The sequence below is a fragment of the Seriola lalandi genome, unplaced genomic scaffold (genome assembly GCF_002814215.2).
Source record: "Seriola lalandi dorsalis isolate HSWRI2012SDOR001 ecotype SW California unplaced genomic scaffold, Sedor1 jcf7180002054694, whole genome shotgun sequence".
Lineage (NCBI taxonomy): Eukaryota > Metazoa > Chordata > Actinopteri > Carangiformes > Carangidae > Seriola > Seriola lalandi.
In genome coordinates, this window is record NW_019525247.1 from 1,316,080 (window position 1) to 1,328,585 (window position 12,506).

Consider the following 12,506-nt stretch of genomic DNA (forward strand, 5'->3'; position numbering starts at 1 on the left):
TGGGGTGGGGGGTGGGGGGCGCTGTCTGCCTCCACCCGTTGGGTTTTCAGCCCCATAGTTCTACAGAACCAACCTGTGTTAGCGTTTAGAGTTGTTAATGTGGAGAAGAATGGACAACCTGACAGGTGAAGCAGACTAAAGGGAGTTAGTCAAGATTCACTAGTCACATAGTGTACAGCACAGAGAGATTGAGGACCCTGGAATATGCACAGAAATCCTGCTATCATACAAACAAAAGGAACCATTTTGTCTTCCCATACCAAACCTGAGTGTAATGTTTAAATGGTTGTTGTGTCATAGTTTCATACAAACACACACACACACACAGACAGTCCCCTTGGGTCTATGGAGGAGCCTAATGGCAAAGGACAGAGAGAAGGCGAGTGTTTAAAGGTCAGCTGGTGGGTGGGAGATTAGCCCTCTGAAGAAAACATCTCTATATCCATCGGTTCTTAAAGAACCACTGTGTAGGATTTAGTTGGATCTGTTGTCAGACAGGGAATTTAATATTCATAATTAGGTTTTCATTCATGTGTAATCACCTGAAACTAAGAATCATTGTGTTTATATCAGAATATCAGTTTCTAAATTAAAGTTATTTAGTGTTTCAGTAGGTAATATAAAAATCAACAGCACCAAGGAATCCAGATATGATTGTTAAAAGCTCAGAATAGTGCAAGTATGTTGGTTTAACACACGCTCTGAAATATGTGTGTGTCCTGCTTCCCCAGGACCCCAGGTTCAACGCTGAGGTCGACCTGATCACCGGTTACAAAACCCAGAGTATCCTTTGTCTGCCCATCAAGAACCACAGAGACGAGGTGAGTCGGCACGACTTCTCAGACCCGAATGAATCATACGATCCACATCGTCAAGTGATATCGAAGCAAGAACCACTTTAAGGCCCCTATATAAATAAATGTGTGCAAATAAAAATGTCTGCGTGTGCATCACCCGGTCCTTCAGATCACCTCTGTCTTTGTTTGTTTCACCCATCACAGGTGGTGGGAGTGGCTCAGGCTATCAACAAGAAATGTGGGGAGGACGGTGCCTTCACTGAACAGGATGAAAAGGTGAGCAACGTTTCAGTTTCACTTCCAAGGACCATGTTTTGTTAATGTTTAAAAACTCTTGACGTAAGTGTTGGACAGACTTACCGGCATGTTATGCATTAATATAAGCATAAGCGTAGCCGTCCTGTCCCGTGTCAAACTACGCACGCCTTCTCCTCAATCCATCGCCGCCTTTTGCGTCCTTCCTTATATCATCCGTCATCTCTCCATCCTCACTTCCTCTCTCTTTCTGCTCTCTTCTTCATTGATTTATCTTTTTTCCATGCAGTAGTCCAGTCTTGTTTCTTGTCGTTCTTTCCTCTCACGCGTGGTTCTCCTCCTCCCTCACAGGACTTCTCGTCCTATTTGGCCTTTTCAGGCATCGTCCTGCATAACGCTCAGCTCTATGAGACGTCGCAGCTGGAGAACAGACGCAATCAGGTGAGTATGAATGTGTGTTTCTGAAGGTTTGTGTATGTACAGACACAAGTCTATACATAATCTATTCTTGTATGTGTGTGTGTGTGTGTGTGTGTGTGTGTGTGTGTGTGTGTGTGTGTGTGTGTGTGTGTGCAGGTGCTCTTGGACCTGGCCAGTCTGATCTTTGAGGAACAGCAGTGTCTGGAGGTCTTACTGAGGAAGATCGCAGGAACCATTCTGTCCTTCATGCAGGCCCAGGCTTGTACTGTCTTCATTGCTGACGAAGACTCGATGGTCAGTACACACACACACACACACACACACACACACACACACACACTATGGGGGGTGAAAAGAGACATAGAGGACGAGATGCACGTACATACTCTGATTGTTTAGTAGAAGCCCCACATGTGCATGACGTGTATGTACGTCAGTGACTGCACGTATACGTGTATGTGTGTGTGTGTGTGCAGTCACTTCAGCCAGCTCAAAGGACAGAGTAGAATTTCCCGCAGTTCTCAGACCTGAGTGTTTCTTCAGTCTGTCCCTCTCATGAATGATATCCATGAGATACTCACAGCAGTCCAGTCGGGGTATCCACAAGCTTTAAATGCGTCTTTCACATGTTTGTGTTCCTTCTCTTGGGCTTGGACACTTGTCTTCTATGTGTACGCCACAGTCCAAAAAACACCACAACATGTGCTTGTGTGAATTTGATGTCTCTAGGATGAGGTGAAACATCTTCAGATATCTACAAAAAAGTCCGGTTGCCCTTGATTCAACTCTTCTTGGGTAACCATGGGTGACCATGGCATGGATGACTGCCACAATCTTTGAGGTAGTCCTGACTCGAGACAGTGATTACTTTTAGACTGAAAATAAGCCTTTTTTGCACTTTCTAATAATTTGATTACACACAAGTTCAAATTAGTGTAATTCATTTTTTGATTTATCACTGAGCCCATACTTTGGAAATGAAAATGCCAGATTTTGATACACCTGATACAGTCACAGTTTACAAATAGAAAATACATATAACAAAGAATTTCACAATAGAATGACAAATAGTTAAAATAGTAGAGAACAGCCCAAGATTAGCTGTAATTGACCATCTGACTTATTAGCTTATTTGTTTATGTATTTTGCAGTAAAACATGAAGCAGTTGATTGTTGAGCAGCTGATTCAAAATCAGCTGTTCAAATAGCTTTTAGCCAAAGGCTGGATTAATGGAAACAGTGGACGGCTGTTTTGTTTCACTGGTTGAAAAGTGAAGCACTTGAACAGATGGAAATGAAGCAGCTTTCAGCAACATAATGACTGATGTCAGACAGCTCTGACACGCAGTGGCTGTTCTGCAAGTAAATAACTTTTATATAACAAGACTAGGTCAAGAGCTAGTATATGTCTGGACTGCATAAGGTCAATGTGCTGAATTAAGGATGTAGTTGAAAACTGATGTGGAACCTGTAGAGGAATGACATCATCACGTCCATCACATCGTTTTTCTGTTTCTGTTGTCATGACAACTGAACAAGTTTGAAACAGTGACTGAAATATGGTCCATGAACACTGCATGTTAACCAGCAGTCACTTCCAAGCTGCTGCTAAAATCCTGATTTTGTAACCATGACGTCATCTGACAACATCACCAAACACATCAGCTAAAGACTGAAAGACTCTGTTAGTCTCTCACACAGAGCACAGCCTCTGTCTGGGATCCACAACTGTTTTCAACTTCTGTATTTCCTCAATAAGTGAGCAGGGACTTGATTTACCTCACCTGCAGAGTGTAATAGACTTTTCTAGGCTTGTCTTCATTTCTGTCTCCCTCTGTTTGATATGTAGAGTTGGTCAGATCGGTGTTTCAGCACCAAGCCTCCTTTTGAGTCATTCTTGTCTTTTAAAGTTACTGCATTCTGTGTTTATACAAACTCAACACTTCACAACAGGAGGTGTAGCCCTAAGCCTCATGGTCAGTCAGTCAGTCAGTCAGTCAGTCAGTCAGTCAGTCAGTCAGTCAGTCAGTCAGTCAGTCAGGTCAGGCCATTAGGCCTTTAGGTTGGCCCCACTGCTGCAGTCCAGCCACAAAGCAAAAAAGAAGAGTCACTGGCAGTGTTTTAAAAATAAATACAGTCCTTACTTCTGACTGACACTTTATTGACTCTCTCTCTCTCTCTCTCTCTCTCTCACACACACATGCACACACACACACACACACACACACACAGGACCGTGTTAGTCCTCTGAGGACGTACTTTTTTTTTGGCTTGTCCTCCTCAGGGGCATCCAGTGAAAACACACACTTTATACTTCACACTGACACACAGGAAGAGGAAGCAAATGAACTGTCATATACTGAGGGAGGCTGATAAATAAGCCTGGCTGTAGTATTCCCACATCTCTGTAGGTGCATCTCATAAGCAGCTGATGGCTGCACAGAAACTGTGAAACTCATCGCACTCAATATTTTGATCCAAGCATTTCAAACATCAGAAAGAATGCGGCTTCTGTTCCTCTGTGTTCCTGGTTAATGATCCAGTTTCTTCAGATTTACAGTGCTCTCTATTTTTCCATATCTAATACAGCTCACATGGTGTGTTTATATTTTATATTAAATAACGTTTGTACAGTAATATAGTGGGAACTTCAAATCTCTTTTCCTAGATGAATAATGGAGGTTATAACACTGAGGAGCCTCATCTCGACGAGGTTTAGTCTCCAGCTGTCCTCATCTGTCTGGGTGTGTTTAAATCCGTATACCAGTGTATTGCAGTCAGTGTGATTGATGCATAATGCAACAAAAGTAAGTGTTAGAAAGTAATGGAGAGAAGCAGATCAGAATTGGTGGAGATGTTAGTCTGTGTAGTTATATATGGAGCAGTTTGGACTAGAATTACCTCCTAGAAGTTCTATCCCTCTGCAACTCTGACTTGTTCCAGGTTACATCCCTGTTCATCCAGAGTCTTTAAAATAGAGAGTCTATATTCTCTAAAATATAAACCAACCGTGTGAAATTTTGTCATAATTGCTGTGAAGTCTTGACTAATGGCTAAAAAGTGTTTTGTGAGGTCACACTGACCTTGACCTTTGACATTTGACCACCAAAATCTAATCAGTTCATCCTTGAGTCCAAATGAACATCTGTGCCAAATGTGAAAGGATTTCTTAAAGGCGTTACTGAGATATCGCGTTCACAAGGCCAAGACCACGTTTTGTGAGGTCACGGCGACGTTGGCGCTGAAGTATCCAGTTCTTCTTCTCTTCGTCCTCTCCTGACCACCACACATCATTTCATTTAAATGTTATTTCTGGAAATATTTTTATCTTTGCCAAGTTTGTTACAATCTAAGAGAGATAACGAACGTTAATAGAACACCTGTGAAGCGGAGTGATACATGTAGTTAAAAGTCCCAGTGCTGTTATACTCTATATCAGCACTCATGGAAGCCTCTCGTCCAATCAGATTACTTGGTTGGAACTAAATTTTTATTAGATCACCCAGGAAACAGTCAGATCAGTGAGCCAATCAGAAGAGAGGCTCAGAGTCTCCTCTCCTCTGATTGGCTCACTGACCTGTTGTTACTAGAGCTCCAGAGAGAAGCCTGAGAGAGGAAATGTAAAACTACACTGAGATGGTTTCTGGTTCTTAAAACCTATGGATCAAAATACCAGAAACCTTTAATTGAGTATTACAGTTCACCCTTCGACTTGGCAAGTATAGTTTGACAAAATAATCTTTCTCAAGGTCCACTTTCTAGCTTTTTCCAGACCTTTCAGCCACATATCACAGACTTCATCAGCAAATGAGGAAAATTTAGACAATGACCTTTGATTTGCTCAGTTTTCCAAGTGGTCCATGTCCGTGGTTAATAAATGAAGCTCGAGTTCAGATCATTTTGTCAAACTTGTTCGGGAGGCTTTTTTTCTGATGATATGTCACTCTTGTTCAAGGCTGTCTTACTAGCTTCTTTCTTGAGCTTTCATCCATATCTCACAGACTTCGCCAGTGGATGATGACAACTGAACCAATTCAAAGATGGTTCAGTGATGAAACTCTGCTCAGTTGCTTTTGGCAGTGAAGCTCGGAAGTGTCAAATGTTTTCCCATTTCTTAAACTCTGAAACCGAAATAAAGATCATCCTTTTGTTTTTCACACTTGTTCAAGTAAGAAATTGATTACTTTTGAATTTTTTCACACAATATAACATATTTTGAGAGTTTAAAATCAATTCTCCCACTTCATGACAGAGGAGAAAAGCTCCCTCTGTGCTTGCTGTGCTGGTGGAAGTGCAGGGCGGTCAGGATGACGACAGCGAGTTAAGCGCTCTGCCATAATGTTGGGCCACAAACAGCAGTGTTTTAGAGGGCAGCTTTTGAGAGGAGAAAATGACAGAGCTAGTTAACATGCAATGAGACTGTCCACCCAGAAAATGAAGGATTCCACAAGACTTCCTGGGTTAGAGCTGGTAATAGAAAACAAATTCCTCAGGTTTATCTTTCTCAGACTGTGGTTCAGTGTTAAGTTCAGTGCGTTGCTTACGCCTGGGTGTTTTTGTCCCGAGGGTGGACGACCTTCTGCCTCAGAGTGTTGCTGGGCTTGAAGTGTACAGGGTTTCAGCGTACGTTAAAGATGACAGATTTTCAGATACTGCAGCAATGTAAGGAATGACAGTGTTGTTCCACTTATTGTTGTTTTCTTATGTCTATTCTGTATGTTTTTGTGCTTTTGAGGAAGGAACAGTTTGGGTATCCATGTGTTTTAAGTGCCTCCCTGACGTGTCTTTGCTTGTTCTTCCCCTCTGCTCGTGTTCTGAGCCCGGTGCTGCAGGGTTTCCCCCCAGCTCGTGCTCCAGGGGGTGGTGAGAATCAACGAGTAAAATATTGATTTGGTGTGTGTGGGTTTTCTGTGCACTTCAGTGTTGAGGCCTCTTTCATCCACGGGGGTGAACCTGATGGTGTTGTCCTGTGCATAGATGAGTTTAGACCAAAGGCTCATGAAGGAACCGAATTTTGGTCCATCGCAGGGAAACATTGCAGCAGCAACTTAAGATGGGTGGTGGCATCGCCGGCAACTCAGCTTGTCATGTCATCAGTGGCTGGTTTTAGAACAAAGGGCAAGTCATCTGTTTCAACAGCCAAGTCAGCTTGTCAAGTCAGTTACAAACAGCCAGCTGGTGGAAGTGGCAGGTTTGGACAGAGGAGAGAGAGAGAGAGAATCAGCCCATGAATTAGTTTGGGGAACAGGCGTTTGTCTGTACAAGATTTACTCAAACAAGGTAAACAGATTCCCCTTTGACAACTTCTGGTTGTTTGCAGTAAGTGTTTTTTTAAATTCTCATTTCTGTCCAATGAAATAGCTTAATGTTAGAAAAAGCAGTCCCAGGCCCTAGCAATAACAGTTCAAAGGTGTTTTAATCAGCTCGTTGTAGGATAGACCACCACATGCTTTCATTATGCCCAGGTTCAGATGAATGTTGTGTCATGGCATCTCTAGTTGCAGCAGTGTTACCTGTCATGTAGCTGCAAGTTCCAACTGAATTCATCCTGAATCTTCTGGTCTAAACTTAACCTTTAGGTGTATGATCATATAAGCATTTTACAGGTGGCTTGATATTTGCTAATTCAATATAGGCCACGCTGTACAATTGTATGACTATGATTAGATGTTACTAGTTAGCTGGTACCCAAGAAGCTGATAAATGAGCCAATGATTGTGAAGCATGAATGAAGCAGTTGATGCCTGTAAATGAAATGAAAATAAAAACAAAAAAACATCAAGATGCAGGTCATCATACACTGGAAAAAATATCAGAGGGCTTTATAATATTTTGGAGTGTGTGTGCCTGCCTTAATGTCTTTGTTTTCAGACGCTGGAGTTTTTGACTAGATTTAATTTATATACAATATGTTCCCATTCTTGTGAACTCCATATCTCAGTAACACATTGAGGGAATTTCTTTGGCATAAACATTCACTTGGACTCAGTGATGATCTGATTAGAATTTAGTGGGCAAAGGTCAGAGGTCAACGTCATACGATATGATTGAAAACTCCAGAATAGCTCCTGAATGGACCATAAGGTGCAGCGGATTGTGTTTTTAAATGTTGCTTTAGATTCTGGACCATTTTAGTTCTCTATCTACATGGTTTACCTTATACTTACATTAATGTGTCATCTGCATACATCTAGACATGCTTCTTGACATGATGCTTTTAACTTCTTTGTTGTGAGGCCTTTTTAAAACGTAATATCTTAGGCTCAGAAAGGTCCAGCAAATTACCCATAACAATACACACACACAGACACACACACACGCCACATGCTTGAACATAATAACAAGCCACCCTTAACAATAGTTTGAATAACTCACTCAACAGCACATTTACTACCCACAACTATGAGCCTTTCAACAGAAAATGATGCATCTGACAGGTCTGACGTTCTAACTGTCAACTTACTGTAAATACTGCTAATTAATGGTGTGTTATTGTAAGTACTGATTACATAAAATGCCCACATTATTGCCCATTTAGCTGATGTTTAGTGTGTGTGTTTGTGTGTGTGTGTGTATAGAGATTTGTATTGTATGTATAGAAATGTTTTATGTTCAAGGACCAAATCCTTTTGTTAAACTTATCAAACTTTTATTCAGTAGAGAGGATTTCTTTTGTCTCTTGCACCAGTAATATTTTCGGATAAACAGGATTCGGTATAAGTTTATCTAGACTTACCCACATGATTGAACCTGGCTCGCAGCAAACACCCTGTCATTTCCAACCTCACCACCAGTTCCAAAAACAAGAGCTCAGTTTGAGGATTCATTCCAGTGGGCTGAAGGCTGAGTGTACTGACTGTCAATGTATTGTAAATATTGGTTTCACAAAGTATGAGCTACACAGCCACTTCACCATTCAATATTGGTGTTAAGGTCTGGGTTAACTGGATGGGGAATGCAATGCTGTTGGTGTGTGGTTTGTATTGGGTTACAAAACAATGGTGTTTAACTTGACTTGTATTTATTATAACTAGGTTAGAGCAATTGAGGTGAAGGCTCTTGTTATAAACATTGTCCAGGCTCTGAAAGCAGCTTTCATAAGAGTTACATAACAACATTAAACAACTGATATTTTCAAGATTCAGTCAATGTGGAACAAAGGACTGAGAAAACCTTTAACTTATTGCCTCTAGTGGGATCTGACCATGCAGATAGTTTTGGTTATATACTGTATTTTTCATGTATCTCCTTCTGAGATTTTTACTTCCACCCTGAGTCTGTGGTAACAAGTGGCATCCACTGTGCTGTGGTCTGCTGGGGTAACAGCAGAAACACATCTACAGGGCCAGGACCATGGTGGGTCAGAACCTGGAGACATTTGAGTTTCTGAGGAAAAAGGAGGTCAATGAACAATCTGCTTTCCATCATGGACAATCCATCCCACATTAGACTGCGTGTGTTTATAGATATGTAAAGACTTCACAGTGAGGAGTTTACACTGAAAATGACAGAAGACAGGATTACCAATTGTGCAAAACAGGCAGCTGCTCCCAAATCCTCAAGGGGCTCCCAAGGCCCCATATTGTTTCACTTTGATTACTTCCAAATCTGTTCGGTAAGCAGCTCCAGGGATGGCAGTATTATCCGTTTTTATCTTTTGGTTGGTCTACCACATTGTTTCAGGCTGAAATATCTGAACAGCTATTGGACGATTGCCAGTGACTGAGATGAAACTTGATGCAGATATGAATCCTAGTGAATCCCAGGTGATCCCCTGATTCTAGCACCACCAGGCTCATATGTTGGTTGGTATTGTGGTTTTAGGAAATTATTGGGTGGATTGCCATGTAATTTGCTACAGACATTCATGTTCACGCCAGGATTAATTGAAATTACTTTTAGTGATTCCCTGACATTTCAACTAGATTTTCTAGTTCATCCAATTCTTCGATTTATGACCAAATATCTGCAAAACTGACAACATTCCCATCAGCCTCAGCTGTACTTTGTGTTAGTGTTTTAGCAGACTAACACTAAGATGATGAACATGGTAAAACATTATACCTGCTAATTTTGTCTCAACATGTGTCTGATCTATTACTCAACATTTACTCTCAGACTTTTACTGGCCTTAGCTGCTACATGGACCTGTCAGTGTTAATGTCTGTGGCTTCTCAGGCTGGACCCTCAGCTCTGTGGCTCTGAACACAACCTCTTCTCTGGGAGACGAGCTTTCCTGTAGAAGTCTAGTAAATGACTGAGCTGCTCTTCACTGACTCTAGCAACAATAACACCGGACTTTTTAAGACATTCGTCTGTGTTGGCTCACTTCAGTTTACTGCAGTGTGTGGCATCTGTTTGGAAATAGTGCTGTGAATGTGTGTGTGTGTGTGTGTGTGTGCGCCTGTGTCTTTACCCAGTATTCTGTGTGTGTGTGTCTGTGTGTGTGTGTGTGTGTGTGCGTGTTCATGCCTCTGTATGTCTATGTATCATAGTGTGCTGGCATTTGTGTGGTGTGAGTTCAGGAATATGTGTGTTTTGTGTGTGTGTGTGTGTGTGTGTTTTGTGTTCTGTGTGTGTGTGTGTGTGTGTGCAAATGACATGTGATAGGATCTGACATCTGACTTGCCACTGGGAGTGTTTTGTTCTTCTGTGTTGTTTAAGTCTCCCCAGCAGAAAGACAGCAAATCTGGAATTGGCTACAGGTCTCCAGAAACATATTAGGCAGTGTGTGTGTGTGTGTGTGTGTGTGTGTGTGTGTGTGTACATACTGTTCAGGTCGTATTGCAGTTGTTAAACCACCAACGCATTTCCACTTGCAGTTTGTAAATAGATGAAGTTGTAGCAGAAACCCTACTTTGCTTCTTCTACAGTTGTGAGAGGCCCTCACCCAGGAGCAGCACTAACCAAAACACATTGGTTTCATAATGAAGTTTAACATACTTTACAATAAGCTACACAAACATGTGAGTAGTTTGAGGTAAGCATTCATTATGCAGATAATTATGTAGTATTCATTACCTAATGATTCATTAATACAGTATCTCCCAGTCTGTTCTCCAGTAACTCAGCATTATCTATTATGTAGTCATTGAGAACTACCACTTCTATTAATGATTGATTATTTATCAGGTTCTTCCTGATTCTTTAAGACTTTAGCATGTTTACTACACACATACAGTTGAGACTAATGGGAATGGCTTTAGCTTGCGAGTATTTGGTCATAAACTAAACTAACCAATTCAATTATAATGTTGACCTAATGATGATAGGAGACTAATTACAACTCATTACCCAACATTTGGGAAACATGACTGTTTGTACCAAACGTTATGGTCACACATTCAGACATTTTACTCCGCATGTCACCCTCATCGTGGTTCTGGTCCATGGGACCACCACAGTCAGGATGATTCAGTCTCTGAAAAGTTCGACCTGCTGGTGGAACTAGATGAAAAGTCAGGGAATCATGAGGACCATGAGTTATGATTCATCCTCTCGGGACCTTGACCAAATTTTATTCCAATCAATCAAATAGTTGCTGAGGTGTTTGAGTTTGGAACAAAGTAGTTGACTGACTGAGCAACTTACCAACACTGTAACCCCTAAATCCACACTGTTGGCTTGTTTGAAACTACTTGATTAATGTTAGGGAAAGAGTCCCTTGCAGTCATGGTTAAAATTATTATTATTATGAATTAGCATTTTAACACGTCCTGTTCCCTCACCCTGAAGTTCTTTGAGTTGGTTTTTGGCATACACTGTGAATAAAGATGGACGTAGCCTCAGTGACGTCACCCACAGGTTTCTGAAGAGCGATTTTGAAGCTGTGCAGTTTCTGACTCCGCCCCTAACTCCAAGCTAATCCAAATATGGTCGGAGGAGGGGCGTGTGTGGAGCTGAGACTTCGGTGCATGCCTGTTTGTGGCAAACATAAGCTCAACCACCTGTCACTCAAAGCAGCCTTTAATAATACATAACTTTAAGCCTTAATAAAAATGTAAACAGGTGAGTTATATCAGAGGTTGCTGCTTGGTTTTGGTCAGATGACTGAAATTAGGTCTGTGGTTAACACCAGCTCAAGACATTTTCACGTTTTATTCTGCAACATAAAATATGTCAGTAAATACTCCAGTCCTGATTTCTTGAAGCTTTTACGTCTTCGTTGCTAACGAGTGTCTGAATGAGACTACAGAGGTTGTTGTCATGTTGAACATGAAAAGCTAAATCAAGTGAAGTTGGTGAAGTTGAAGTCATGTGACCATGGTGTTGAGTCATGTGACTGTGGTGTAGTTGGTTTATAGCCTATAACATTAGCTTTTTACTTCTGCTGATTGTATTTATAATTCAAACATCATAGAGTGATGTTCATTAGTGAAGATGATCCTGCTGAACTAAACCTCAGGATCAGAAACTGCTGTTTATTTTCAGAAGACGATAGAAAAATCCCATTGGCTTTTAGTGGAGGAAACCAACCAGGGTTGGTGAACAAAAACACTTGATCCCTTTAGCTCTGTAAGTCTCCACCTTTATTACTTAGAGATGACGGTACTTGCACATATGATTGCAATAAGTCACTTGAGGGAAAAGTATTTTAACAACCAATGATGTCAGTTTTCTGGTGAAGACAGCCTGAGCTCTCTTTCCTTTTGTTTTCTTGGTCAGTTCCACTATTAAACACATAAATCATATCATAACATGAGCAGACAGTAGATTTATGTGTCTGCTACTGACACTGATAACTGGACGTGAAAACCCAGTGCACCATTCCTCTGTGCTCCCTTGACACGTAAAACCTTAACTGATGCTTCCAAAGAATAGAAGAAGATTTATTTCAATATTCCTATGTGCAAAAAAAAAATTCCATTATGCTGTCACCCAGTAATAAACCTTCCCCCTTGCCAGAAACCCCAATAAATGTCATGACCTACCTCCCTTTTCTGTTTATAATAGCTTTATTACCCTCACCTAGGTCGATCACGGTGAACTGATGCTGCAGAGCAAAGGGGTGTTTATGTGCATGCAAGGGTAGTG

At 41.2% G+C, this 12,506-nt stretch overlaps 1 protein-coding gene across 2 annotated transcripts in view; it reads left to right on the forward strand.

Annotated features, from left to right (window-relative positions):
• The window catches only part of pde5ab (phosphodiesterase 5A, cGMP-specific, b), a 60,010-nt gene that overhangs the window by 11,050 nt on the left and 36,454 nt on the right, over positions 1–12,506 (forward strand). For both annotated transcript variants that reach the window (XM_023423815.2, XM_023423816.2), the window contains exons 4-7: positions 732–821; positions 1,002–1,073; positions 1,404–1,493; positions 1,629–1,766. In XM_023423815.2, the coding sequence (XP_023279583.1) occupies positions 732–821; positions 1,002–1,073; positions 1,404–1,493; positions 1,629–1,766 (390 nt within the window). The remainder of the gene's footprint in view (positions 1–731; positions 822–1,001; positions 1,074–1,403; positions 1,494–1,628; positions 1,767–12,506) is intronic.